The sequence below is a fragment of the Hypomesus nipponensis genome, chromosome 10, assembly GCF_054491055.1.
Source record: "Hypomesus nipponensis isolate SF chromosome 10, ASM5449105v1, whole genome shotgun sequence".
Lineage (NCBI taxonomy): Eukaryota > Metazoa > Chordata > Actinopteri > Osmeriformes > Osmeridae > Hypomesus > Hypomesus nipponensis.
The window spans coordinates 6,602,652-6,629,209 of NC_140370.1; the positions used below are offsets into that span (position 1 = coordinate 6,602,652).

The window sequence follows — 26,558 nt, forward strand, 5'->3', positions numbered from 1 at the left end:
ACGTCCACATCCGCTCTGTGACATCATCCCTTCCCTTGCCATCATCATCCCCCTGAGGATGATTACACTGAAACACTTTGTTGAGTCAGACGTATTCTGCTGTAGACACAGAGCTATCTTGTGTTTGATCCATCTGAGGTCTGAAAGCAAGAAAACGTACCAACACTGCCATGCTGTCGGCAGCCTCACAATCCCCAGATATAATGAGCCCATATATGACTCAGTAAAGACACATTAAGTTAATGTTCTCATTGGCTGAATGTCACGTGTAGCCGTTAGACAAGATCCAGCTGAGACATCTGCATGTTCTTAGTATGACAGCCCTTACTGACACTGGGATCCAACAAGCATTTTGTAACTAACCCATTTTCTCGAACCAAGAGGCTGACCAGACAGGAACAGCAGTGATGTGTCATTACTCACAACCCATTTACAGCAAAGGACGAGGCTGCGTGCATGTTAGATTCTGTCACAACCTCTCGTAGGCCTGGGCTCCAATATAGTTCACCCTTAAGTCAGGGAACATCCTTGGTTGGCGTAGGCTGGTGGTTCTTTGTTCATCTTCGATGGAACAGGTGGAAATATGTTGGAAAGTTGCAGTTGTGTCGGTCTATATTGAACATCAAGTGCTGGGATGTTGGTTACCTCGTTGGAAAAGCATAATTGAATATCACATGATGTTTCAGTCAAAAGATATCAGTCCAGCTGATTTACAATGAGATTGGAACAGGGCAAAACATTTCCGAATACAATGTCCTCAACATTGAGATCAAAGTAGCCTTCTCTCTTTATTGAAGAAACATCAATTCTTGTGAGAAGCATCTGAAAAAGAAAGCTTCAAAAAGAGAAACATCAATGCCTGAATATCCTTTCGGGCAAATGCATCAATATCCCTGTACTTGAATAGCATGTAATGAAATAAATATTTACGGGTCAAGACACCAGTTCAAATAGACAAAGGCATTGTAGGGATGTAATCCTTTCAATGGTTTATTTACATCATGTGAGGGAAAACTAGTGATGTTTTTTCAGGTTATATGCCCTGACCGCCCCCCACACACGCTCCCCACAAAATGATATTGTGCATTTAAGAAAGTTTCTGGATTTCTATATCTCTATCTGTCTCTCTACAGGTCCCAGTGAACTGGATCTGAGTCTATTGGGAGACAGCAGCAGCCTTGCAGATGTCGCCTGTAAATACGATGAGCCGGTGAGTCTGTATTTTGCTTCGTTCCTCTCCTCCTTCATGTATCCCTTCCTCCACAGTTCCCTTCCTCTCTTTACACATTTCCTCCAAGATCACCCAACACAGTTTACCCCTTTCATTTGATTAAATGTGACATCATGATCTTGGATTTCACAAAGCTCGCTAACCTAATAATAAATCTTTATCCTGTTCATGAAGACATAATGCTCGTTTAAGACTTGCGGCTACAGCCACAATCAAATGTCACATTGGCATTTGAATCACCATCATTACAGTGCAAAGTTTTTTACTTTCTCAGTAGGAAGCCCCCCTCCTCATTTCCTTTTACAAAATGACTGTCAAAATGAAATCTTCAAATTATCAGTTTGAAAAAGAGGAGGGCCTAGATTGAGCAGCCAAGTTTGAAAGGTCAAATGAATCAGCCATTGTATGACGCTGGTGTTCGTAAACAGGAATGGGGGTGGAGGGTCATTTGACCTGCATTCAGCAAAGATTATTGATCCTCTGAGCTCTCCTTTTCTCAGAAGCCTTCTGGAATGTTCTAAATCCATAACCTCTACCTTGTTCTGCTGAGTCACCCTTCTCTCCTCCTTTCTTTATGTTTAAGTCTGTCTACAGTAGTTTGAGGTCAGTTTGACCATATGCCCTAATATGTGAGGATTAAGGATGTTTCTGCCAAGGAGTAGTTAATGAGACACTCCCTGGTGTATGGTAATCTGTGGCACCTTGTTCCAGGATCCTTTTTTCCTTCCTTCCTTCCTTTCCTTTTTTCCTCGCCACATTTTATTTTCTTCCTCGTCACATCTTCCTTCTTTATTTCATACAGGTTCTTTCTATGTTCTATTTTCTTGCCCTCTTCCCTTCTTATCCATTCCGCCTTCTGAAAGCTTGTATCTGGAGACCACATCCAGTGTGTGTCATCCACAGAGAGGAGATTAGAAACGGAAATGAAATCGAGTGTCTGACCTGTGAAACCCACCGAGCTGCCACATCAAATCCTCTACCGTTAATGCTCTCAAGATCCCCACCCCCATGTCGGGTCTTCACTATCTGTCTCTGAACATTCTGTCCGTCTGCATGGACGTTACCCGGGCGGCGCTGCGGAGCTCTATCAGAGCACGGCAGAGACAATCCCACCGGACCCTGTCTCTGTGCCATGATGTCACCATGTGCGTTTTGGAATGGAATCAGATAAGGGGTCGTGGAGATGCTCTGCGCGCGTCTTCCCACTTCTCCTCCCTCGACCGCGAGCCAACAGCAGCCTGTGGACAGCAGGCTCCCTCCCCGCAGAGCAGCTCCGCGCTCCTCACACACTCTCTAACAGTCCCTCACGAAAGGAGTCTGGCGCTCTGAAAGAATGGAGTACCACAGCACACAAAGCTAACCGTTGTCCTGTCACGGTGGACGTCAATGAACAATTTTGCACTTGCATTAGGAAGGATAGTTCAAAATGAGACATTTGAACCGTATCTGTTTCAAATGTTTTGTTGGGTTTTGTTACATCGAAATTCGGTTTTGATACATCGAAGTATAAATAGTATTTACACTGGGCGAGCCTTGGTAAGGGTGAGCCGTTCGATGATGTTGATCCAGTACCTTGCTTGTGCAGCTGATGTCTTGCAGTAGAGCACGTAGCTAGCAGTGTAAATCGGTTTTCAAATGGACTGTTAATCATGTCTGGCACATACTGTGGCTCTCTCTCCAGGTGGGGACCCTTACCTCTGCACACCAGGTGGCCCTGCATCATTATGCTAGGTTCATGAGAATGTCACAAACCTGACATGCGGTGACACAAACTGGTTATAAGGGGAGCTTTCTGTTTTCAGAATGCTTTCATGACAAGCTATTTTGGAAAGAAATGCAAAACCTCTGACATAAGTCATTGAGTCATATCATTCAAATCATAGTTATCAAATAGTTCGATTTTCACCCGCTAATGTACCACAATGTAGGTTTCATACCCGTGAAGGTATTGCAGAGGCGGTAAAGTAACTGTTGGTCTTGTGGAGAACAAATGAAGATGTGCTACTGTCACTCCAGCAGTGTTTTCTTGCTAAGCGAGCTTCAATCCGCTGGCTGAGGCCTGGCTCACGATTCAGGCTAGACTCTGAGGCATGCTGCCTTGCAGAGGGTGGGGCCAGAGGGCTAGCAAAGTCCTGGCCTGGCATCGTCGCACACAGCAAGTCTGTTCCAGTGTTCCTTCCCTTCAGGCCCCACACAAGTTTTCACTATGTTACCCTATATTGTCTGTCTGCCTGGTCGTTCTGTCATGACACAGGCTGTTTGCCTGTGTCTTTGTGCCATCGCTTTAGTTTTGTCGCGCGACTTGAGCAAATGATAGAAGTTCATTCGTATTCATTTCTCTAAGTGATCTCATATTAGAGCCTGTTAGCAAGGTGTGTCCAAGTTCTATGCCAGAGTAATGCTTCTGTGTACCGCAGAGCACCTGACTGGTCCCTCCATACTTGACTGAGTGAAAGACAATTAAGTGCTTGAGTCGAGAGGTTTGAATGTAATATCCGCAGAGACGGGGCCATGCTTATTTGATTAGTTCAAACAGATGACTCACCGAAGCCCGATATAAAGGACCTGTTGTGTATGAAAGGTATAACTTTCTCTTCCAAGGTGGTTGGCTGCTCACAATGTTGTCTTCACAGTTCGTTAGACATGTGTGAACTGTAAGTGGGTTTATTTTTAGGCGCACGTGTGGGAGTGTGTCTATGGTCCCACTTGTGTAGTGGTGTGCGTACATGTGCAGTGTTATGTTGATGAATCGGTGTTTGGTTCAAATGCAAATATGGTCCCGTCACTAAGTGTCGATGTGTGGTTGGACACTCCGGAGCCAGTTTGCGTGTGCTACCTCCATGGGCCGGCCGTGCTGCATGGCGCGGAAGGGTGTTGGATTGTTCGTATGCATGCTCCCTGCTGTGTTGGCATCCCTTTTATCCCTCTCTCTCTCTCTCTCTCTCTTTCTCCCTGTCTCTCTGTCTTTCTCTGGACCTATATCATTCTTTCTCTCTCTGTGACTCATTGGACCGGCTGGTGGGCCCACATGACAGGTTGTCTCATCGCTGGCACCCCAGTCTGTGCCACCACTCCCCCACAGTGACCACAGTCCACTGTATCTCCACTAAACTCTGCGACACAACTGTAACTTCGCTCCACTCTCCTCCACAAATCTCTAACTCTGTAAAGACTCTACTCTGCCACTGCATCAAACTCAACTGAAACTCTACTCCATAAACCCATTGTACGTGCTGAACCTCGACCACAGCCCCACAGGACAGCCAGCTACTAAAGCCCCTAACCCTGGCAGCCGATCGCTCTGGACAACTGCTGTGATCGGTGTCAGACAGATGGATTTGTCAAGAGTTAGATGAGGCCCTCCAGGAAACCAACCCCTCTTCGATTTCCTGCCTTTCTTCTCACAGTCTATTTAGCACTTTGACACTGAGAGCATTTGTTTTAGCCTTGCGCCTCTCGACTGTTCCAGCGTGAGCAGGACTGCCCTGAGGAAACCCCAATTTGTTGAAACCCGGGGCTCTTTAACTCGAGTGACTAAAGTGGGATTGCCCCAGGTCCTACTGTGCTGCTTGTCTAAGCCTGTCTGTGATGGATGCTGCAGGGAGGGAGATGGTCCAGGGCTTTGGTTCAGGTGCTCCTGAGTGCGGCGGGGTCATGGAAGGCAAGACGCCCTGTCAGACAGACCGCGGGGGAGGGCCATTAGTGTCAATCTGAGATCATTGTCACAGCAGTGTGTGAGGCACTCTCTATAAAAGTCAAGGACGTCACACAAAGAAGTGAGACACAGACAAAGACTAACATGGAATACATTCAACATGATGTTGGGTACTGTTTTTTGGTGTTGTGATCAGACTTGCGGTGACAAGTGAAAGGAGTTGATACATTTGACCATGTCTTAAAGATGCGGTTCAGAATTGGGCAGAACATTGAATATGATCCAGAATGGGGTTTAATGATCTAAAACATAACTTTATACTCTATATGGTGTACTGTGGCTCCGCTATTATGGTGTACTTTGGCTCCTCTATACTCTATATAGTCTGCTCTGTGGTTTGTCTATGCTCTATCTTAAGCTACACGGGCCTTTACCCTCCCACTCTGTCTTAGTTCTGAGTTGAGTCACTTTAGTTGTGACTGTAATGAGGAGACAGACAGGCCTGGGGGTTAGCCTGGTTTGTTTATCCCCCTTAAAAAAAAAATACTGAATAAGATACTGAAATCTCTTCCTCGTTCCTCTCTCCCATTGACAGGCTGAAGAGGAAGAGATGGGATACGCTGAAGGAAGTACAGAGAGTGAGTACTTAAGTGTGTGTGTGTGGAAGGGTGTGTGGGAGGGTTGGGGACATGCAGTAGGAAATGCACCCTAATTCTGCCAGCATACAATATGTACTAAATGACAGCGGCATAAACATGCATCGTTTTCATCTTGGAAACTCTCCTACTCATTTAACACAGAATCCAGTCACGAGGTAATCCAAACATCCAATCAAATACCAACATCTCATCGTGATTCGAACGCAGAGCGTGATATCTCGTGATTCCTCCCTCAGGTGGGGTAGCTAGCAGCTGTAGTATAGTATGGACAGTCCTGTTAGGGTTGTGTTTGCCTCCCTGTCGGCAGGCGTGATGTTTATCTCCTGACGCCTCATCTGGGCTCAGCTCTGCATGAGCCTTTGGATCCAGCCAGAGAATTAAGACAGCTAGAACCCCATTAGTACCAACAACAAAGAAGGAAAATGGCGTCAGTAGCTTTTGCCCCCGACAGACAGACGAGGCGGCTGTGTTAGGCCATGTTCGGTGGGCTTGGCAGAGAGGGCGTGTTGAATATGCCCCTTCTGATTGTGTCCTCTTCTCTCCTCTGAATTGTAGGTTATTCTACCGAGCGAAAGAAACCAAAAGTCATCTTCATGATGGGTATGTATATACAACAACTATCAGCCAAAGGTGCTCTTCCATGAACACAAACAAGGCATGTTGCATGCATGTACGAGCAAATCCTTTAACACACAGTAGGGGGTTCAACAAGCCCCTGTTTTTGCCACTCACGTCTCCCCTACAGGGAGTCAGTCTTGTGTCTGTCTGGCCTCATTCTCTCTGTCTCTACGGCACACACACACACACTGGCTTTTCAAACACGCAGTAAAATTAACAGAATTATGGATGGATGGTTGTTGCTTATGTGTTCTTGCGATTTCTAGGAGAGAAATATTCCGAGACAGAATTCCAGAACGTTTTGATCAGACTTGAGAGGATAGTCTACTGTAGAGAAGAGGGATTCCTCTTTGAAACCTTTGGAACAGAGACACCAGGCAGATGTATGAAGACATGGTCAGAAGAAACAACCTCCCTGCCTCGGGCTGTTAGCTTTTTCTCACCACCAGTTCCAACTATGTTTGTGTGTGTGTTGTGTGTATGGTGTGCGTGTCTGCTGTGCATTCATGCGTACACTTAATAGTGCGTGTGGGTTAGACAAGAAATCAGAGAGAAGTCAGAGAGAAGTCTAGCATGGTTTTTATGCACCCCCCCCCCCTTCTCCAATTAGCCGATAGAGCGAGAAACTGATTGGACACGGGAGATGGAGGTTGATAGGATATGAGGGGTGTGGAATGTATGCTATAATGACAGTTCCCATTTCACTATTACTTACTATGTATCACTAATAACCCTATTTATTATTTGGCTTATAAATCAGCGACGTAAGCCAACAAATGTGTAATGTGCGTCATGATTATGCGTTGAGTCTGTGTGTTAGAAAGAGAAATCAAAGGAGCCAATCCATGGGGGCAGCATTGTGTCCATGAAAAACACAGCACAAGGTCAGCGCTATTGAAAGCCGTCTTCCTTTTTGAGATTAATTCACATGGGGTGAGTTCTCACAGTTGGGTCTTTCCACTGATCTTCCTGTAACTAAACTCTTATCGCAGAATCTCCTCACCGGACCAGACACTCATTTGTTAATGATCATTTCTAGACCGTAAAGTTTCAAAACGTATTTCAAAGGGTTCGGATCATGACACTTTTCAGTATCGCACACTGTCAATTCAATTCCTTTCATTGGTCCCGAAGGTAATTCAGCTGAAGCAGGTTAGGTGCCTGATTTTCCCCACATGGTGCCACACAGAACATTTAGGCCACATGTGATCCCCTGCCCACAGATGGTTGGAGCTCTCTGCTCCCCGTCCGTGTCCTGTGTCCTGGTGAGCTGTCACAAGTCTCTGGATGGGGCATCCTACCTGTCATCTCTCTGAGCCTGCGAAAAAAAGAAAAAAAAACAGGACTGCTGTCAAAGACATGCACTCCCCGTGTGTATTTTTGGGGCGCGTATAACCTGGCTTCACTGTATCACGAGGCCCCTCTGAAATGCATATGAGAGCGATGCCAGGCCGTCGGCAGGGAGAACGAGAGGGAGGGGGAGAGAGTGACGGAAAGCAGGAGAGAGCAGGTTGAAAGCGGATGCCTCTTTCCGTCGCTCTCTATCGCTTTGTTTTAGTCCCAGTTGCTTTTTCCCCTCATCTATTTTCAGCCTCTCCCTCTCTCTCATCGCTCAATTACACTTTCTGCCGTGTTCTGTCTTTCTGTCTTTCTCTCTCAGCTTCTCTCCCTCCCTCTATTTCTCTCTGTCTGTCTGTCTCTCTCTCTCTCTGATTCTCCATCTGTCACCTTGGCTCTTGTCAAGGACAGTACTGCATGTGATTACCATGTGTTGGGATGCTGTGCGGTTTCCAGAGCAGCACCTTGAAACACGGGTCGCATGTGGCAGCTTTGTGACAGCATCCACTTTCACTAGAATCACTAGAATGGACTCCCGGCATTGCTAACGGCTAAGGAACCGTTGACTATAAATGGGCACATTTATCTCATTTTCCACATCCTGTCACAGTTGTGGAAAGGTGCTACAGTACATTAACCTGGAGGGTTTCACAGTGTGCAACTGATTAGTCAGAATGGCCATCATGAACACAATGCTTTTTAAGCATGTACTTTATGTTGATTAGAATCATTTTTGACAGTTGCTTGTCAAGGGAGGAAATTGACATTTCTAAATCAAACCAGTTACACACGAGTCATCTTGAGTGGCTGTGCCTAGGGGGTGAGGAGGGGGGGGGGCAGGGGGGGGGGCAGGGGGTTACACAGCAGCATGCCTCCTAGTTTCTCCAGTCATTAGCTCACTTCCTCTACCAAGCTGGGTTTAGTGTGTTGAGGTGTTAGAGAGAGATAGCCACAGGAAATAAGCTAGCGCTGTCACATCTCAGAGAAGTCAAAGTAAAGGACAAATACAGTGAATAAATGAAAACATCATTAATGTCCTGTGATTATAACATTGTAAAAGTCCCAGGGCATTGTGCAGTGATTCTTAAAGGGAGAGTCTCTTTACCCCGAATCTAAAATACTCTTTTCTCTCTTTTTAAATTTTGGTGCTTGTAAGCACCCCAAGACCAGCCCATTCCAGTTCCATTATATTCATGAGAAGGCAGACATCTCTCCAACTGATATCTCCAAAACGTGGCTACTCCTAGGGTCTTTAATGGCTACTACTAGATGGATAAATAACAAGAATGGAGAATCACTAGTTCAATGGAATCTATGAAGACCAACGCGTGATATCGGTTGATCATACATTTGGGAAAAAGCTGCGGAGGCATCCGGAGTTTTCCAGTTTTCTCCGTCTGCCTACTTTACTGACAAATATCCCCAGAGTTCCACAGAGTTTGCTACATTTGGCCCCTGGACTTCAGGACATGTACAGGCTCTCGTAATTAGGAATCCTCCCACTCCCATTTCACAACAAAAGGATATTCAGACAATTAAATTAACTTCAAAAATAAAACAACACTTCAATAGCAGAGGAGGACTTAGTAAGTTATGTAATTACACATTTGTTGAACTGAGATAGATGTTATAGTTCAAATATCAGCCTTGGATGTAATCTGTGACTTTGCTGGGGGTGGAAGGTGGTAGTTTTTCTGCTGGCTGGATAAGCGTGTGTGTGTGCGTGTGTGTGTCTGTGTGTGTGGGCCTGTGTGTGTGTGGGCATGTGTTTAGGTCTGTGTGTGTGTGTGTGTGTGGGGGGGCATGTGTGTGTGTGTGGGGGCATGTGTGTGTGTGGGCATGTGTTTAGGTCTGTGTATGTGTATGAAAGTCTGTGTGTAGGCGTGTGCCTGTGCGTACAGGTGTGTGTCGACATGTGTGTTTGCAGTCTTTTCTGCCAGTAGTGGTCGCTAGGTAGCAGAAGAAGCCAGGGGAACATTTAATGAACAAGCACTGTGATAACGTGGGTGATCACATTCCAGCAGCACTGCACTTCTCCTCCAACACCTCTGTCTCGTGTTCTTTTTCCTACTTCCTCCATCCCTCTCTCACACCTCCCACTTTAGTTTTCTCTCAGTCATCAGCCAGTCAACTGTTTCTCTGCTCTATCTCTCTTTCTCATATCCTGCAAGGTCTCTCTCCCTGTTTCTTCTCTCTTTGTCTCCCCCTATTCTGTCCACTTGTCACTCTGTTCTTTCCTGTGTGAGCGATAGTCACTCTGTTCTCTGTGCTTCCATGTATCGATCTTTCTCCTGACTCTTTCTGAACTCTGTGTGGCGTCTGTGGGGGTGCGTGTGAATGCGGGCTTGTTCGAATGTGGATGCGGGGGTGGCTGTGTGTGTGTGTGAGCACGGGTGCCTGCTTATTTGTGGGTGTGTATCTGTGCGTGTGTGTGTGTGTGTGGGGGGGGGGGGTGCGTTTGGTGCGTGTGTGCGTAGGCGGCCCCGGTTCTGGCAAGGCTCTCCAGAGTGAGAGGCTGGAGGAGAGGCTGGGCCTGCGTCGTGTCTCTCCAGGAGACCTGCTCTGCAGCGAGCTGCAGTCCCACAGCGAGAGGGGCCGCCGCCTCCGAGACGCCCTGGAGAGAGGAGAGACGCTGCCTGAGGTCAGACACGCTCCTTCCCTTCACCGCGCAACACACACTAAGCCAAGGCTTTGTTTGAGTTCACAAATGACAATCATGGAATCAAATGAGATGAGATTGAATGCGTTGAGATTTCCAACGTTATAGACACACACACACACAGACATGCACACGTTATGTTTACCAATACACACCCTCACATGCACCACCAGATACCAACGCATTAAGACGCATTCATTCATGTCCGCTGTTATCTCGAAACAAGTGACAGCAGAACTAGAAACAGTATCCAAAAATGACACCCCCACAGCTCAGACAGGCAAATAAATAAGACTGGCTCAGTGAACAGCTTCTGCTCTATGCTCCTCTGCCAACCCTGCATCAACAAACTAAATGACTCTCACCACACTCAGGGTGTAACTAGTCATAAAGAGATAACAAGAGTCTTTCTTGCCTCCGTCCTCTTCTGAGCTAGTTGCCATGGACACGTTGCGGTATCCCTTTTTAATGTAAGTGGCCTGTCCCAAATGTCAGTGGCATTTCCCATCAAAGGCCTCCCAGACGACCATGCGACATGCCCCTCGCGTTCTCCCGGGTTCAAAGAGGGAACGTGTCGGATCCTGTCGGTGCACAGACCTGCCCTTAAGTAGAGTTCCGTTTGAACCGTGTTGTCTAGAGCTTTCATGGGAAGTAAACAGGAGCACATTTGCCATCAAGATGTTGCTCATCACAGTGAGGATCCAGCAGCAGGCCAGAGCTCTGCTCTGCTCTCTGCTGTAGCTCTCACAGCCTGTCACAGTCCCCTTATGTCCACTGTCTGTGGTTTCAGCTATTGCCAAAGGCTTTTTCTCTTGCGTGTGCGCGTGCGCGTGCGTGTGCGTGCGTGTGTGTGTGTGTGTGAAGATAAACACTCCAGTTTCCCACATGGGGTCATTTGGAGGACAGTTCTCCAGGATTAGACAAGGTCACGTTCACTAGCATCACCTCCCCAAGACCCTCTCCTCAGGGCTAGCCGCCGAGGTTCACATGTAAGCAACATGGAGCTGCTCAAGAGATTGATTTGATCAAATGTTACAGTACTGTTGCCTAGCAACACAGATGTGAAGGGAGACATGAAATGTTCTCTGCGAAATACATCCCATGCTAGCCTTTTGAGTTTCTTTCAAATAGTGCTCACATACCATGCTATCTGTGATCTGTCATGGGTTTTGTCTCACTTTGGATTCCAATTGTCATATAGAATCTCTGGGTACGTGACAAAACAAGAAGCCCAGATCTTTACTCTGTGTGTGTGTGTGTGTGTGCTGCTTAGGACACTCTGCTGGAGCTGCTGTGTGAGGCGGTGGCGTCGGCCCAGCGTCAGGGGCGGGGCCTCCTGATCAACGGCTTCCCTCGAGACGTCCGCCAGGCTCTGGAGTATGAGGCCAAGGTCAGCACTCCGGGAATGGGGGGGGGGGGGGGGTAGGGGGAAGGAGAGAGTTCTAGAATGGTGAACCGAGTCAGTGGATGGGGAAGAGAGGACATATTGGAGGGATTTGGGGGGGGCGGGGGGGGCAGAAGGAGAGAGAAGATCTAGGATGGTGGAAGAGAGAGCGAGAATAGAGAGTGGGTGGTGGAGGGGGGGGGGCAGATAAAACCACTCTCCTGTGGCCTGTGAGCTGAGAGTCTTTGTGTGTGCACTTATGGTGCCAGGCGTCACATTAGTGAATAGGTCTGGGAATTTCCCCCATGTTGTTCATTAAAGAGCGCGTGTGCGTGTGTGTTTGTGTGTGTGTTCAGATGGGGGAGCCCTCTCTGGTGTTGCTGCTGGAGTGTTCCTCCGACACCATGGCCTCCAGGCTGCAGTGTCGGGCCCGCTCCACCTCGGGGCTGGGCTTCCACCCCGACAGGGAGAGGGACAGAGACAGAGACGGCTCCTCTCACAGGAGAGTGGACAGCTACTACACTGACTCCCAGCCCGTGGCCTCTCACTATGAACACAGGAAACTCCTACACAAGGTGAGGGTGTGTATGTGTGTGTGTGCTCACGCCACAAGTGTGCGTTAACGCAACATGTGGGCGTTCACGCAACAAGTGGGTGTAAAGGAAATGCCAAAAGAGAATATGTCAATTGAAATTAGAACGGAACAGGTTAGGGAGTCACACCATGCTTTTATTACAACATTAAAGTATCATTAGTATAATTAAGTGTGTGTCAGTTTGTGTAGACTAGGTCGTGAACATTTTGATTGTATATGTATCAGCGACAGTGCCTTTGTGTGTTTAGATCGATGCTGAGAGGATGCCAGAGGAAGTGTTTTCCCAGATCTGCCAGGCCATGGATTCCTGTTAGAGGCTCTAGAACCTTCGCCACACCCCCCTACAGGCCCGGATGTTTAACTACGCTATCTCCCCCCTGCAGACTGATCCCTTTGTACCAGCCCAGTCTTAGACCCAGTTCAGACACTCACTTAACACAGACACATGCTCAACGCATGTTTCATTCAATGTCTTAAAAATCCCCACCAGCACTATCAGTGTCTTTGACAGTAACAAAACCCTTTGTGACACAAAACCAAAGTATTTGGCTGTCAGGAAAACAACTTACTGTCCATACAGTAGGCTTGTTTTGTTCTTTTACAGTGATTTCAGTGATACTTGCTGCCAACTTCAGCCCCAGATGAAGAGACGTGTGACCAGGGAAATATGAACGCTCAAATGAAGTGCTGTAAGTTCCCCAAGTATGAAAACAGGGTTCCCCACTCTGCTGCTGTGCGAGCGCCAGGTAGCCAGTGGACAGGGGTGTGTGTGTGTGTGTGCTCATGCTCCCGTGCACAGAATGTGTTATATTGTAGCAAGCATGCAAGGGTTACAATCAAGCTTATTGCCTTTTGTGTTTAATTTAATGCAAAGATATGAAATTCAAGTGTTGCATCTATATTTGGCTGACCACAGACTTCTCATTTGGGACGGTGTCATCTATTTGCGTGTCAAGTCCAATATTTAACGTTCAATAAAGACAGTCTATTTGGTAAATTGGTCTCATGAGTTTGTTCTGGAATATAACTACAGATGATCGACCAAGATTTCAGATCCTGTCAGTTTGCTGAAGTTTTTGTTGTTGAAAAAACACCTTTTTCTTTGTGACATCAAGGCTGAGGGTTGACTTCAACCGTCTGTCGGTCAAAGGGATCTCATCCTATTCATCCGCGCAAGTCTGTAAGCACACATCAAATAACGATAACCGTAGTGTAAATCTTGCTATTCATTTTTCAGAGGTTAAATCCTCATTTAAAAAGAATTTGTGGCAGAGGATGAAAAGGACATGAGGATCACGCAACGCTATTGCTTTTAACAGCACTAGCTTGCTGATAAGACATCCTCAGACTGTGCCGCTGCCACACTGTGCTGAAGTGTTTGTCAGTGTGAGATGATGTGTCAAGAAACTGTGTTTGCCAACAGTCCCAAATCCCCTAATCCTAATCCCGCTGTACAGAAATATAAATGCTCTTTTTAATCTCCCATGGATAAATTAGTCTAGAAAGAGAATATTTTCCCCAACACACCTGCTGTTACAACTCTATATTGCCCTCATTCAAATCACCTCACCAACCGACGCTTGTTAACCCAGGGAACCTGCTATTACTGTGGGACAGCTCCACCTGGAGGATGTAGAATGTACAATAGTATCTAAGGGCAACAGGTCCATAGAACACCTGTCACAAACAAAAGACTCCAGGAGGCGAGGTGTAGAAAGACTATTTTCACATACTTTTTATTTCCACAGTTCTCCTCTAGCATTGTTTTTTTAATTGTTTTTACATTATTTAAGAACAGACTGTTATACACAGATATTGAAGCTAGGGCAAGGGGTGAAGGGAGACGAAAGGAAACCCATATAAAATGGTGTCTACTTTAAGCACAACAAAAACCTAGGTGTATAAAATAACGTGGGTGTTCCACTGTGGGGGCGGCAACCACCACCACATCGGTTCTTTTTTATTTAAATAGATTAATAAAAATACAATCTTTCTTGTGGACTGCAAACTGAAAGAGGGTTTAGAGGTGTTGTGATTGGGTTGTGTCGTGGAGGACAGTACAGGTTGCAGAGGTGGGATTCTCCAGACAAAATAAATGGCACACAGCAACTACCACTGGGTACTTATCACCACATGATCAACGACGGCACACATTGGAAAAAGTAAAAACAAAAATAAAAAACAAAGAAAAGGAAAACAATCATTTCTACATCCTTTTATTTTCGTACGTCTAAATGCATCCCACTAGTCTTCCTTCAGCTCGTGTTGTCCATGCTGTAGTGCTATTTAACTGGAAACTGACCAGGTTGAGATTACTGGGGTGGGGGAGGGTGACAAATTTAAAGACAAATAAACAGCCGTGGAGGGAGAGGGGAGTTGAGATGTGAGGCGGGAAGCGTGGTTGGCGCAGGGTCTGTTAACAGGTGCGTCTTTAGAAACGTATGGATCAGCAAAGCTCCTGTGATTGGTTAAAAACCCAGTACCAATCCAAATAAATGTATTGTCCTGGCATCAAGTCCCTCAAAACCCCCCCAGGGTCTTTACTCCAGGCCTGTCCCAACTGAGGAAGCTTGATTCATAAATACTCAGAATAACTACAGATAGATAACCTAAGGACAATTAGTTTTCCTCTCAGAGAGCAGAGGTCCCACTGCCCTCTGTGAGGCTTGGCTGATGAGCGGGTCTGCTACACTGGGAGTGATCACACGTTCACATCATTACACTGAGTCGATCCTCTGCCTGCTTCTCCAGTTAGGTGCTGTGGGCCAGAGGAAGGAGGTGGGGGAGGGTGGAGGTCCATTCTCTGAGTCACTGGGAATGTCTTCTTCTTCTTGTAGTTCCTTTTTTTTAATGTTTTTTTTTTGTTGTATTTAATTATTATTTTTTAAATAGTGTGTTTGTTTCGTGAGACTTGTTCCGTTGGTGGTGGGTAACCTGGCCCCGTTCTCTGAGAGCCCTCCTGGGACCCCTCTGGTGAGTGAGGATGGCCAGCCTCCACGGCCCCCTCCATCACCCCACCACCACCGTCCACCACCACCGACCACAGCTGTGGGGGAGGGAGGGTGTGGACACCGGGCTGCCTGCCTGCCTGCCTGCCTTGTCTGCCTGGCTGGCTGGCGATGGGTTAAGCAGTATCTTGAACTTGGAGGATGAAGCCATGCACAGAGAGGCCTGTGGGATGCTGTGGGAGACAAGCCTTGGCGCCTGTCATCTGTTGGCGGGGAAGTAGTTGGGGTCCAGGTAGTTGTAGCCCGTGCTCTGAGGCAGGCAGTAGTCCCGGTCCAGGAAGGTCTCGGTGTACACAGGCTCCAGGTGGTGGCTGGGTTTATGAGTCTCAGTCTTAAACAAGCTGAAGAGGGAGGAGAAACGGAAACGTCAAGGAAAGCGGCCAGAACCGACAGGTGGTGAATGGTTCCCTCCCCCGAGCCTCAACTTTGTTAGACAAACATCCCCAGGCCTGAATACCCTTTACCTGCACTACTACGGTGACCTGTCAGACGTCAAGCCGTATGACTGTTCATGCTTCCCCAGTGGGGGGGGGGGGGGGGGGGGGACACTTACCAGTCTGAGCAGTTGGAGCAGAAGTCGACAGCGTTGTCTGAGGGACAGTCCTGACAGTGCCACCTCACCCCCTGGATGGGCTCCATGCCACACATGTCACACTGAGGAAAAAGAGAGACAGAGACAGAGAGAGAGAGAGTCACGCTTCAGGGCACGGTTCACAAACCCACCGTCATGCATTATGCATCGCAGGCTTTCCGTACAGCGAGACATTCACGCAGGTACATACTCGTGTGATGTCAACAGTGATTCTCCCTGTGCTCTGCCGTGTCTCAAGGCAACAAGAATACATCATTTAAAGCCTTTGTATGACGACACGGTGCATGACCTTAGAAAAGAAAAAAAAGAAGAAAAATCCCACAGACCGCCTTGAGCGCGTGCTTTCCTGTGTCACCAAGAATGCGTCAAACGACATGTAGGCGTGTTTTCCTGTGTGCTCTGCCCCCCCCCCCCCCAGAGCCCTGTCACTCAGCACAAAGCTGGGCTGCTGCTCGAGCCTCACCTTGTAGCCTTGGTGCTGTGCCAGGGCGCTGTCGTCCTGCAGCTCCTGCAGCTTCTGTTTCTTCTGCCTCTTCAGCTCCAGCAGCTCCTTGTACTCCGGCAAGTGGCGGTACTCCAGGGGGATGGTCTCCTCGTCCTGGGACAGACACACACAGAGACGCGCACACACACACTCAATTCAAAGTATGTTCCAGATACCTTAATGAACACGAGCAGATCTTTGACATGGCTGATACGCCCCCCCCCCCCCCCAGCAGCCTGTGTCGTTGGCAGGGCGCGGCAGCGCCGCTCTCAAAGGTTAGCGCCATCAGACCGAGAGGGAAAATGTCAATGTTTGGCATCACGGCGGGAGAGCGAGCGTCGTACACTACGGTCTCGATGGCAGCTGAGATAGGGTTGGGGGGTGCAACACATGCGCCGGCAGCAGTGCTCTGACGCTGGATTGCGGAGCACACGCGCCACGTGTCAAATTGCGCCATTATAGCGCAGAGAGGGTTAGAGGGTAAGAGGGTTCCAAAAGGCAGGGTAAAAATATTTGATTTTCTAAACACCTTATAGCCGGGCTTAAATGGTGGTTTGCCAGGTCGAACGGAAGAAAATCTGTCTACACAGCCTTCGTTGGTGCCCGTTTAGATATCACTGTGCACATACAGCGGCCTATCAACAATGGCGCCACAGTGAGAGGGCGAGTGATTGGAGAGAGAGGGCAAGTGATTGAAGAGAGAGCGAGAGAGAGCGAGAGAGAGCGAGAGAGAGCGAGCGAGAGCGAGGAGGGCCTTCCCGAGCGTCAGACTGACCGAGTCGTCGGCGGAGTGGTCCTGCAGGCTGTTGAAGAACCTGGTGTGCTCGTCCTCCTCGTCCATGTAGACCGGGGGCTCGTACGAGGTGAGGAAGGTCGACTGCCTGTACAGGTGCTTGTTGAGGTGGTGCTGCCTCTTGCTGGACGCCTGCCGTGCATCAGCAGACAGTTTGGTTAAGAGGGGCAGAGGGGCTGCTGTTATAGCGGTTGTGAAGTGTTTTCGGATGGATTCATTTGGTACCTTCTTGCTGTACATGCACATGTTGGGAGTCCTTCCAGGCACGGGGATTCCTGCTTTTGTCAGTTTGATGAAATACTTCTGCACCCTACTGGCAACCTGGACACAAAGCAACGAGACAAGACGATTGGTCTAAAATGTGAAACAACCTTTGCTTAGGCAAAAAACTCTAATCGTTTTAAAAAGTGATTTGGTACCAGATAATTGGGATGAGAACCACTTGACATCATGTGTCTCCCTCCTAATGTCTAAGGGACATCTTCAGTCCCACCTGTATGCTTATGACTGACTGTTAGCATGCAACTGTGTCAGGAAACTACCCTTCTGGGGTAAGATTAGTACTCTCATTCCACATCTGTGGTGTGTATGTAAATGTCAGTGCAGAGCAGCTACATTAACATTAAAGACAACAATCACTCTACAGTTCACATTCTGGTAGAGTATTGCTGTTGTTTTTTTACCATGTTATAAAAATAGCTATTGGGAATTGTGTAAATTTGTCATTGTATCATCATTCTTGTCTAAGGACATTACTATCTTGTGGCCTCCTGTATTGCTCCTCAGCGCAGCTGTGTGACAGTGTGAGGGGGGGGGGGGGTGTTCACCTGTTTGGCTGTCCGGTTACCCAGATCATCAGCAATCTTCTGCCAGCGTTTAGACTCAACCTCCTCAGGAGGGAATTTCAGGAGGAGCTGCTCCAGTTTTTTCTGTAAATGTGCACACACACACACAAATAAACAAACAAACACTTGTTTAATACAAAGACAGGGCCGAAACAGCAAGTGACAACATCTATGACAACTTTCTTTTTGAAAGCACAAAAGCATATTTTCTTTTTCAGATGGACAGAGCTCCCACAGCTGACCTGTTCTTCCACGGTCCACAGCTGGTTGAAGGTGTCAGGCTTGCTCTGGTGACACATCCTGCCTCTGATCATCTGTGGAGACGCAGCACACAGGAGATGTGGTGAGGGAGGCGGGACAAGCCTTCTCAGACGGGGAAATGGGCATTTCAAATAGACTGTCAAAAGCCTTCTGTCACCATCTGACAACAGATGCTGACATTAAGAACACGCGAGGGAAGGTTACTGCAGACTAGAATCTGACAATGTGAGCCTGCAACGAAGCCAGTTCTGTTCACAAAGGAACCAACAATTGAATAAAGGAATACAGATCTGACATTTGCTCAGTGCTGGTAGCTCCCTCTAATCTTCGCAATCAATTAAAATAACTGCTTTCAGCCTATGCAATAAGAACACACACACACACACACACAAAGGGATCGGATGTGGGGAGAGGACGAGGTCGTCAGCTCACGTTTCCATAGACAACATCCATTTGTGCTTGCTTGCATGCATGGCACGCTCAACTGGGAGAACAGGGTTGGGGGTGGGACAAAGGGAGCAGTAAAACAATGACCTGATGATTTATGGTGGCGAGCCACCATCCAGGGTCTCTAAGCTGGGCTATGCAGTGTTGTTGTAGCGGGGCAACGTTTACAGCTGTGAAAGGGTCTACCTGTGTCTCTGTGCCATTTTCTGGAGCATCACTGGAGGGCAGGGCAGAGTACATGGTGGACGATTCACCTTCCTTCTTGGGCTCCAAAGGACTTTTTGGTCGAACTGGCAATCCCACTGGGGTCAGGAATACATTTCAAGAAGAGGTTTGTACTTTTTCGTACTGACGAGTTGTGAACGAACAGTGAAACGACACACCTCGACCCAAATGGCCTTCGGTGATAAAGAAGTGGCCCGTCACATACCCTTGTCGAATATGAGCTTCAATCGCCTGGTTTTGCGCTTCTTGTGGCAGAACTCCCTTTCGAAGTCTCCTAGACCTGAGGTGTACTGGTCCCACGTGATGTCCGGCAGCTGGACCACCCGCTGGGGGCAGGGCAAGCCCAACTCCACCTTGAGGGGGTGAAAGGTTACGGTTTATAAGAGTGACCTCGAACAACATGGCTGGGCCCCAACGTTTGGCACACAAAGAAAGCCATCTCCTTACTCAGCCGGCACCATGACAAGCCCAACATGATCGGCACCATGACAAGCTCAACATGGGCGGCACCATGACAAGCTCAACATGGGCGGCACCATGACAAGCTCAACATGGGCAGCACCATGACAAGCTCAACATGGGTGGCACCATGACAAGCTCAACATGGTCGGCACCATGACAAGCTCAACATGGTCGGCACCATGACAATCTCAACATGGTCGGCACCATGACAAGCTCAACATGGGCAGCACCATGACAAGCTCAACATGGTCGGCACCATGACAAGGAGAGCATCCTTCAAAGACGACATCTGACTGTCGTCTGGGAGGGGAGTCAAAAAAGTTTCTGTGTGTGTGTGTGTGTGTACCTGTTTCTGCAGCTGCTCTACAAAGCTGACGGGCTCTGAGAGTGCCTCCCTCTGGTGGCGGGCCAGCTCTTCCAGGTCCAGGATGGCCTGGGCGCGCTGGGCCTCCAACACCCCGATGGTCTGCAGCAGCCTCTGGTAACTGGCACACAGCGGAGAGGGGACCACATGCATTATTCAGGGTGACACTTAGCACGCGTCGGTGCATTCCCATTGCTAAATACCTGGGAACCATGCATAATTCCGCGGCGGTACTGATAAACGAAATGGGAGAAAACTCAAAGCGACAAGGGAGTGTGTTTCCAAGACGGCCTGCCTCTCTGATTTGGACTTTGGCACGGGGTCCTTTCAACAGGGTTTTGGTCTGAATCCGGAACCCGGGGGCTAATTTTCACAACCTGTAGGGGAACACTTGTGACAGCATTGGTCACAGCACACATCTGGCCTCGTCACAGCCTTCACACGATAAGCGCTGGGACGTCTCCGAGGTTTGGCGTTAAGTTGAGGAGTGCCTCCACTGGAATAGAAATGACCTTTTCACACGCGCCCTGCGGGCAACGCGGAAATAGGCAAATGGGCTCAGTGCGCAGCGGAACAAGTGTCTGATTGGTCAAAAGGGATTCACTAGACGCCGGCGGAGCAAACCCTCGATGGGGAAGCAGCGTCCTCCCGCATCGGTAGTAATCACGCAGCTCCAACAGAGCAGAGGCGATCAATCACCACTAACAGGACATGAACGACGATCAATGAGAGGACGGAATTCATTCAATAGCTGCCAGTAGATCCCACATTCGGCTTGAGGTAGCCTTACGCTTGCAAGACCGCGTTTGTTCAAGCTTGGGTGTTCCATTCCAATATATATATCTAAAAAAAGACCCGTTTAAACACACTCCACACACTGATTTCCCTTCTAGCATCTGTGAATGAGAGAGGGCATGGTTTACTCTAGCAGTGGGGCTATTAAGAGGCCTTGGGGATGGTACTGTTGCTCCTCCTGGCATGAGCCCAGAGGTCTCGGGCCAGGCCTGGGGTTGCATTGCCACCTACTGGTGTTGAGGACCCACTGACACACAGCCATGCTGCCCCACCCGGCAGAGACCCGAGAGGTGCCCCGTCATCCTCCTCACAGCACAACCTGGCCGCTCTCTGGACGTCCAACACAGGCACGGAACACAGGTTCTCATTTGGAAATGAGCTTCCTGCTGGTGAGCCGATGAGCTGTTAGTTCAGCCAGGTCGTGCTAGACACTGTTCATTTCTCTCTTCGAAGCCCCAGATTTGAATTTGCATCATCAAATGATCAAATCATCGTATGACACTGTCTGTCACATGACATGGATGCAGACAAGTCATAAATCCCAGAAGGTTTAGGGTAATGGTTGGCCATGGCCTGAAACGGAAGCCCATATTTTTGGGGCACCATTTGGTAGATGTGGCGTTTCTGAGAGCCCATCCCCCTCCTTCCCGGGGTGATGCTGGATGGGTCAGCTGACCTCCCATGCTGTGGTAAGCATGCTCTGATTGAGCACAGCTTGGGACAACCTGTCTCACCAGCACACACTCTCCTCCTCCACTCCAGCCTGACCACAGCCCCATTTCCACCAACAACCTCCTCAGTCCACAGGGAACAGAAGGACAGCTCTACATGCAGCTCCTGGAAGGTTTAGGCCATTTGTATGCTAATCAACGTAAAACACTAACCTGGATCAAGGGGAAACGTGTTAAAAACCTGGACCAATAGGGGTAAAGGGAGTCAAACTGTGTTGACTCAAAGCATCCATTTGAAGGTCGACCACCATTGTGCTAAAAATATAAATTACTGTGACTTTGTACATTTTGCTTTGTTTAATAAAAGGACAAAGCCCTGGCTTCGTGAGCTAGAAATGATTCTGTACAGCAGTCCAACTGGCTAGAGATCAGCAAGTGGACCAGTTTTACAGTGTGTTCGAAGGGATATAGCTACAACAATGTCATCTAAAGGACCCAATGGGACCTCATACATTATTGGCTACTACATACTCTTTGTTGTGTTTGAGAGCCAGGTGGTCTGACTCAAAATAATACACGTCTGGTTCCTCCTCTTCGTCCTCCTCCTCCGCAACCTGGCTGCAGGCCGGCTCCTTGCTGACCCCGGCCCCTCTACTCTCCACCTGGGCAAAGTCCTCCCCGCCTGCCCTCTCCCCCTGGTCCACAGAGGCCAGCTGCTCGCCACAGGGGCCTGCGGGCTCGTCCAGCCTCTCGCTGGTCTCCACCTCCATGCTCTCCTGCACCCCCGCTCCCCACTCCTCCAGCAGGGGCCCGTTGTCCCTGGGTGGGGAGGGGGGCCTCGGCCCCCCGCAGGTCGCCCTCCTGGGCGAAGTTCTCAGGGTGTATCTGTGTTCGTGGGACTCCGTGAAGGAGGGGGGCGTGCAGGACGCCGAGGGGGTGCACCCCGGCTCCAAGGGGCAAGCGGGGGGGGCAAGCGGGGGGGTCGTTTCTCCTGAGTTGTTGTTGTTGGTGGTGATTGGGCTGTCATTTGTATCGTTTGTGTCGTTTGCGGCTGAAGAGGAGGCGGTGGAGGAGGAGGAGGGAGCAGGGTCCTGCATGGGCGTGAGCGGCCGACCGTTGGTGCCGCCGCTCTCCTCCTCCGTCACCTGCTCCTCGTGGGCCACGCAGAGGGAGTCTCCCACGACGTCCACCTCCACCTCCTCCACCTCCACCTCCGGCTCCCTGACCAGCAGCAGCTCAGGGGCGGGGTCCGGGGAGGGGGCCGGTGGCACGGTGGGGGCTTCCTCTGAGCAGCTGACCTCCGCCTGCTCGGGGACAGAGTTTCTACAAGGCACGATGGGCTCAGGGGACGAGGGCGCCCCCGCCTGGCTACCGTTGAGAAGTGTCGGGCTGGGGACAGACGGAGAGGGATTCGAGCGGGGCTCTTCAGAGGGCGTGTCCTGCTGGGCGTCCTTGTCGCCGTTCTCGCCCAGCCCGTTGGAGGCCTTGTGGGTGTTCTGGGGGCGTGCGGGTCCATCACACTCGACACAGCCGTCGTCCTTCCCATCTTCCTCTTTGCCGAGGTCGGACGAGAAGGAGGCTGCAGTGGCAAAGTTTTGGCTGGGCAAGTCCTCTTTGTTGTTCTCCTTGAGAACTGTGGGGGCAGAGACGGGGCTCTCGGGTTCGGGGGGCTGGGGGTCGTGGTCGTGGCCCTGCGAGTCCCCGGAGCGCGAGCACCGCTTGGCTCGTTTGAGGGGCGGAGACACATCCCGCGCCCCGGCCTTCCCCCGCTCGCAGTTCTCCGCCTTCTCCGCGCCGGGGTCCCTCTCCGAGCAGGAGAGGCCTCGTTTCCTGGGGCTCGCCCACGGCTCCCCCTCGGCGGACGAGGCCTTGGAGTCGGCTACCTTCCCCTGCTGAGCGGCCGGCTGCGACGAGGCCTGCTGGGGGTCCTGCTTCTTCTTGGGCGAGCGGGCCCGCGGCAGGGGAGACGACGAACACTCCTCCGGCTGGGCGATGCTGCGGTTCCTGAGGGTTCGACCGCAAAAGTTCTCGTCCAATCCATTGATCCCCACTGACGATGACCTTGTGACACGCGAGGAACGGGACGCGGCCATGCTCCAGCGGGTGCCTACTGTGTCCTCATCGTGGTGCTCGCTCCTCTGCAGCAGAATGTGGGCACCTACGGGCAGAAAGGAATTGCTCATTAGACATTTATTACACCATAAAGAATATATGCCATTTCTCTCTCTCTCTAAGCTAAAGAATGTACCAATTGACCGCCGTTGGGAGTTACATCTCTGTAACTGAGGCCATTGTGGGGAAAGTTAGATTTGGCATAAAAGAGAAGATTTGAAACCTTTTGCATGAGGAAAACAAATGTTGAAAGGCACGTTGCTGACGAAGGATAAATACGACCAGTATCTTTCATCTAGAGTGGGGTCGATGAATCTCTGGACTTTTCAAATGTCAAACCAGCTTTGAAGCTCAACTGTACATGCCTCACGTCATGAAAAAAAAAAAGCACGTCTTTCTCGACCTCCCTCAGGTCCAGCTTGTTTGTTCCCCCCCCCAATCTAAAACAAAAGCAGATGTTTCCCTGGGTCACTGATCGTGTCCTCTATCTGCAGTAGAAGCTCCACATTCAGAGTATGAGACGACAGAACACACAGGAGGATAAGGGGGTGAAGGTTCACCATCACCGAGTTTGCTCCTTATCTGCACTTTAACAGATTTTCAACTACCAACGGCCCTCTTTGACAAACGCTTCATAGTATAAAGACAACTAAAGGAGCAGCACTTCTGCAGTCATCGCTAGGTAACACGGCCTTGTGTGGGTTAAGCTTATGGTGTACCACCGTGACTTGGTATAAGCCTTTGACAAATCCTTGTTCACCCGTCCTTGTGAACTGCAGTATCTCATAAACAGGAGGAACTGATGGTTAGACCCCATAAATCTGTCAGCATTGGACAAAGTGACTTTCAGGGTAGGAATAATGTACCTTGCTCATCAGTGAATACCATGCATGGAAAACCTTGACATCAATTAAAATAAGGGACAAAGTACACTTGCATAAATTCTCTTCCAACGGTATCTGTAAACCCAGATCTGTCACAAATGACTTTAAAGCCCTTCAGGGAATACATTATGCTTGCTTAGAGAGCTAAATATGACATGTTCTATGTTGTTTGACTTCCAAGTATAGAAACAGCAATTGGTACAGTCTTAACCAGTGATGTGTATGTCAAGAAAACGACATTAACAAGAACAAGTAGTTCAGGTGATCCGTGCAGTATAAAAGCTATGTGCATCCCTCTTTCACAGCCCATAGAGACCTCCAGCGGAGAGAGCTAATGTGATTTGACCATGCATAAAATAAGGGAGGGAAAGAAAAACAAATGCGCAGTGAGTGTACCTGAACCTTGACATGGCTCAATAAATAACGATAATTCCAAGTTTAATTTTCTCATATACGATACATATTTTGTTTTATGTCATCAGACACAGTTGCATCAGACTCATTAAGTGAATCTGAAACCAAAGCCAAGAGACACGTCTTGACTTCAGATGGATCAGTGATCAACGAAACATAAGCGCGCCAGGAATCTATAACAGCCAACATGGGTTGTAAAAGAAAATACATCTTAGCACCTTCCACCCGTTAACGTAGGAAATGTCCATAACGATTTAAGTACAATGTTCTATGCCTATTGAGAATAAATCTCACAGGGCAACAACGATTCTATAATTGATGACAAACAGCCTGAACACTGTATGTACAAAATCCCAAAGTAAAATCATTTGCAAAATAATATAGATCATTCAAGGCACAACTACCTAATACTACCGTGTTATATGACAAGCATTTACAACTTCCTGCTGAATATGAGCGCATGTTAAATTATTAGTGGTGAACTTTAAATTGGCACGTGCTGGTTGCTTGCAGTAGATCATGTTTTACTTTAGTCAACTACTACTGGTGGTGGACAAAACCGTGGAGCACATAACAGTTTATTAATGGTTAACCTTATGATCATTATAACATGCCTTAACAAATATGCAATTAGCTAACTAGCCGCTTCAATGTGATTTATATGTGGAGCTAATGGTGCATAGCTTTAAAATAAGAATACAAGCGGGTGAATTTGCTCCAAATACAAGTATCTCAAACAACAGTTGAATTTGTCTTCTCTCACCCTCCTCTTTATGTTGCTGACTTCAGTAAACATTTGCTTTCATCAGGCCTCACTGGCAACATCAGATCCTCGGACTGGCATCATACTAAAGCCGAAGGAGAGCACACGCTTAAACCCAGTCTCGCTTAGTGGCTAGCTAGCTACCCCGAGCCATAAATGCTGAAAAGAAACCTTCCCGAGCTCATGAAAGTTGCAGACTAGAATGCGCGTGGGTGCAACTGGCTAACAAACAGGTTGACGCAAATCTATACTGTAGTGGTAACACTTTTGTGGTGGAGGGGAATGCCGTATTCGTACACCTTTCTTGCTATAAAGCAAGCAAGTGCTCCAGTTCTCTCACGAGTCGCAAAACATCATGACTTTAACAAGCTAGCGTATGTAGCCCCACGGTGTAGCCTAGATAGCTAGCGAGGAACAAGCTAACCAAAAGAAGGGCTGCGCAGAGCTGACAAAACGTGCAAGCTCTGTCGCACCCTAAAATTATGCAGCACAAAATATTTACGTTTTTAAACAAATAGGTCAAAGTCACGTGGAATTAACTTCATAACCTGCCTAACCAACTATTTTAAAGTGGTCAGACATCGGCACTGTTAAATACTTAGCAACTGGCTAGCTTTGTTCTGGATTACTATCTCCATGAAACAGCAGCCACACTGTCTGAGCATCAGTTTAGAGTTGCTAGCGAGCTAAGACGTTTGCTAGCTAACGTTAGCTACTAGCTGGTCTCATAAGTTTGCCAAAGCGTTCACATAGGCAACGACCTATCTATTGGCCCACTTGCACATATTTTCTGTATACGACAACCCCATTTTTTACCCCTAATTGTTTTTGATGCAATCAAATAATCGTTCATTTAAACATGATTTGTGAAGCTGAAGAATTACTTACCTCACTTCCGCAAGCAGTTTGCTGTACATTCGGCAGCAGCCATATTTTCTATCCAGTCAACTGGTCTGGTGTGTATGTGACTGTGCTCGAGTCCCACAATCCTGCCGCGCTCGTCAAAATGCAATACAGAACAATTTTGCCTGTCAGGCAGTAGTGGTGTGTGAGAGTGGTCCATATCCGAGTGGGCAGTGGATGTTAATGATGCAAAGTGAAAGTTACTTTCACAGTAGGGCTTCCTTGTTATTAAATAAACTACATTATTTTGCACACATCGGGAAACCCATTCAGTAATCTGATATTTCAATCATGATTACCATTAATACAAGTAACTGGGTGAAAATAGATGTCATATCGTCAGTCAAATAACCTGAAAAGAATCGACGTCTACCATCTCCATGAAAACACAAATGG

At 48.5% G+C, this 26,558-nt stretch overlaps 2 protein-coding genes across 4 annotated transcripts in view; one reads left to right on the forward strand and one right to left on the reverse strand.

Annotated features, from left to right (window-relative positions):
- Positions 1-13,136, forward strand: part of ak5 (adenylate kinase 5) — a 32,037-nt gene extending 18,901 nt beyond the window's left edge. The window contains exons 8-14 of the mRNA XM_084707889.1: positions 1,134-1,210; positions 5,482-5,524; positions 6,101-6,145; positions 9,979-10,142; positions 11,434-11,550; positions 11,901-12,119; positions 12,388-13,136. Of these exons, the coding sequence (XP_084564015.1) occupies positions 1,134-1,210; positions 5,482-5,524; positions 6,101-6,145; positions 9,979-10,142; positions 11,434-11,550; positions 11,901-12,119; positions 12,388-12,453 (731 nt within the window). The 3' untranslated portion in view covers positions 12,454-13,136. The remainder of the gene's footprint in view (positions 1-1,133; positions 1,211-5,481; positions 5,525-6,100; positions 6,146-9,978; positions 10,143-11,433; positions 11,551-11,900; positions 12,120-12,387) is intronic.
- Positions 13,137-13,848: 712 nt separating this feature from the next.
- zzz3 (zinc finger, ZZ-type containing 3) lies at positions 13,849-26,300 on the reverse strand. Of its 3 annotated transcripts, none has more exons than XM_084708284.1 (12): positions 26,148-26,300; positions 21,618-23,244; positions 19,603-19,741; positions 19,000-19,147; positions 18,756-18,871; positions 18,104-18,175; positions 17,844-17,945; positions 17,242-17,337; positions 16,999-17,148; positions 16,203-16,337; positions 15,701-15,801; positions 13,849-15,488 (listed from the first exon to the last, which is right to left on the reverse strand). In XM_084708284.1, exons 2-12 carry the CDS (start codon positions 23,177-23,179, stop codon positions 15,347-15,349), a joined length of 2,763 nt encoding a protein of 920 aa, XP_084564410.1. In that variant the 5' UTR covers positions 23,180-23,244; positions 26,148-26,300; the 3' UTR covers positions 13,849-15,346. The 3 variants fall into 3 exon arrangements, 2 of the variants coding, with proteins under 2 accessions (XP_084564410.1, XP_084564412.1); XM_084708286.1 differs by lacking the exon at positions 26,148-26,300 and adding an exon at positions 25,260-25,403; XR_014767185.1 differs by lacking the exon at positions 13,849-15,488 and adding an exon at positions 15,930-16,028 and having other exon boundaries at positions 15,711-15,801.
- Positions 26,301-26,558: the final 258 nt, after the last annotated feature.

What these genes read in the sequence shown, in the direction of transcription:
- zzz3 (XM_084708284.1), bottom strand. Translation starts at nt 23,179, where the DNA reads ATGGCCGCGTCCCGTTCCTCGCGTGTCACAAGGTCATCGTCAGTGGGG. An exon ending in GTAACCGGACAGCCAAACAG is followed by an intron (nt 17,338 to 17,843) that starts GTGAACACCCCC and finishes CTTTGTGTCCAG; the next exon opens with GTTGCCAGTAGGGTGCAGAA. An exon ending in CACAGCACCAAGGCTACAAG is followed by an intron (nt 15,802 to 16,202) that starts GTGAGGCTCGAG and finishes CTTTTTCCTCAG; the next exon opens with TGTGACATGTGTGGCATGGA.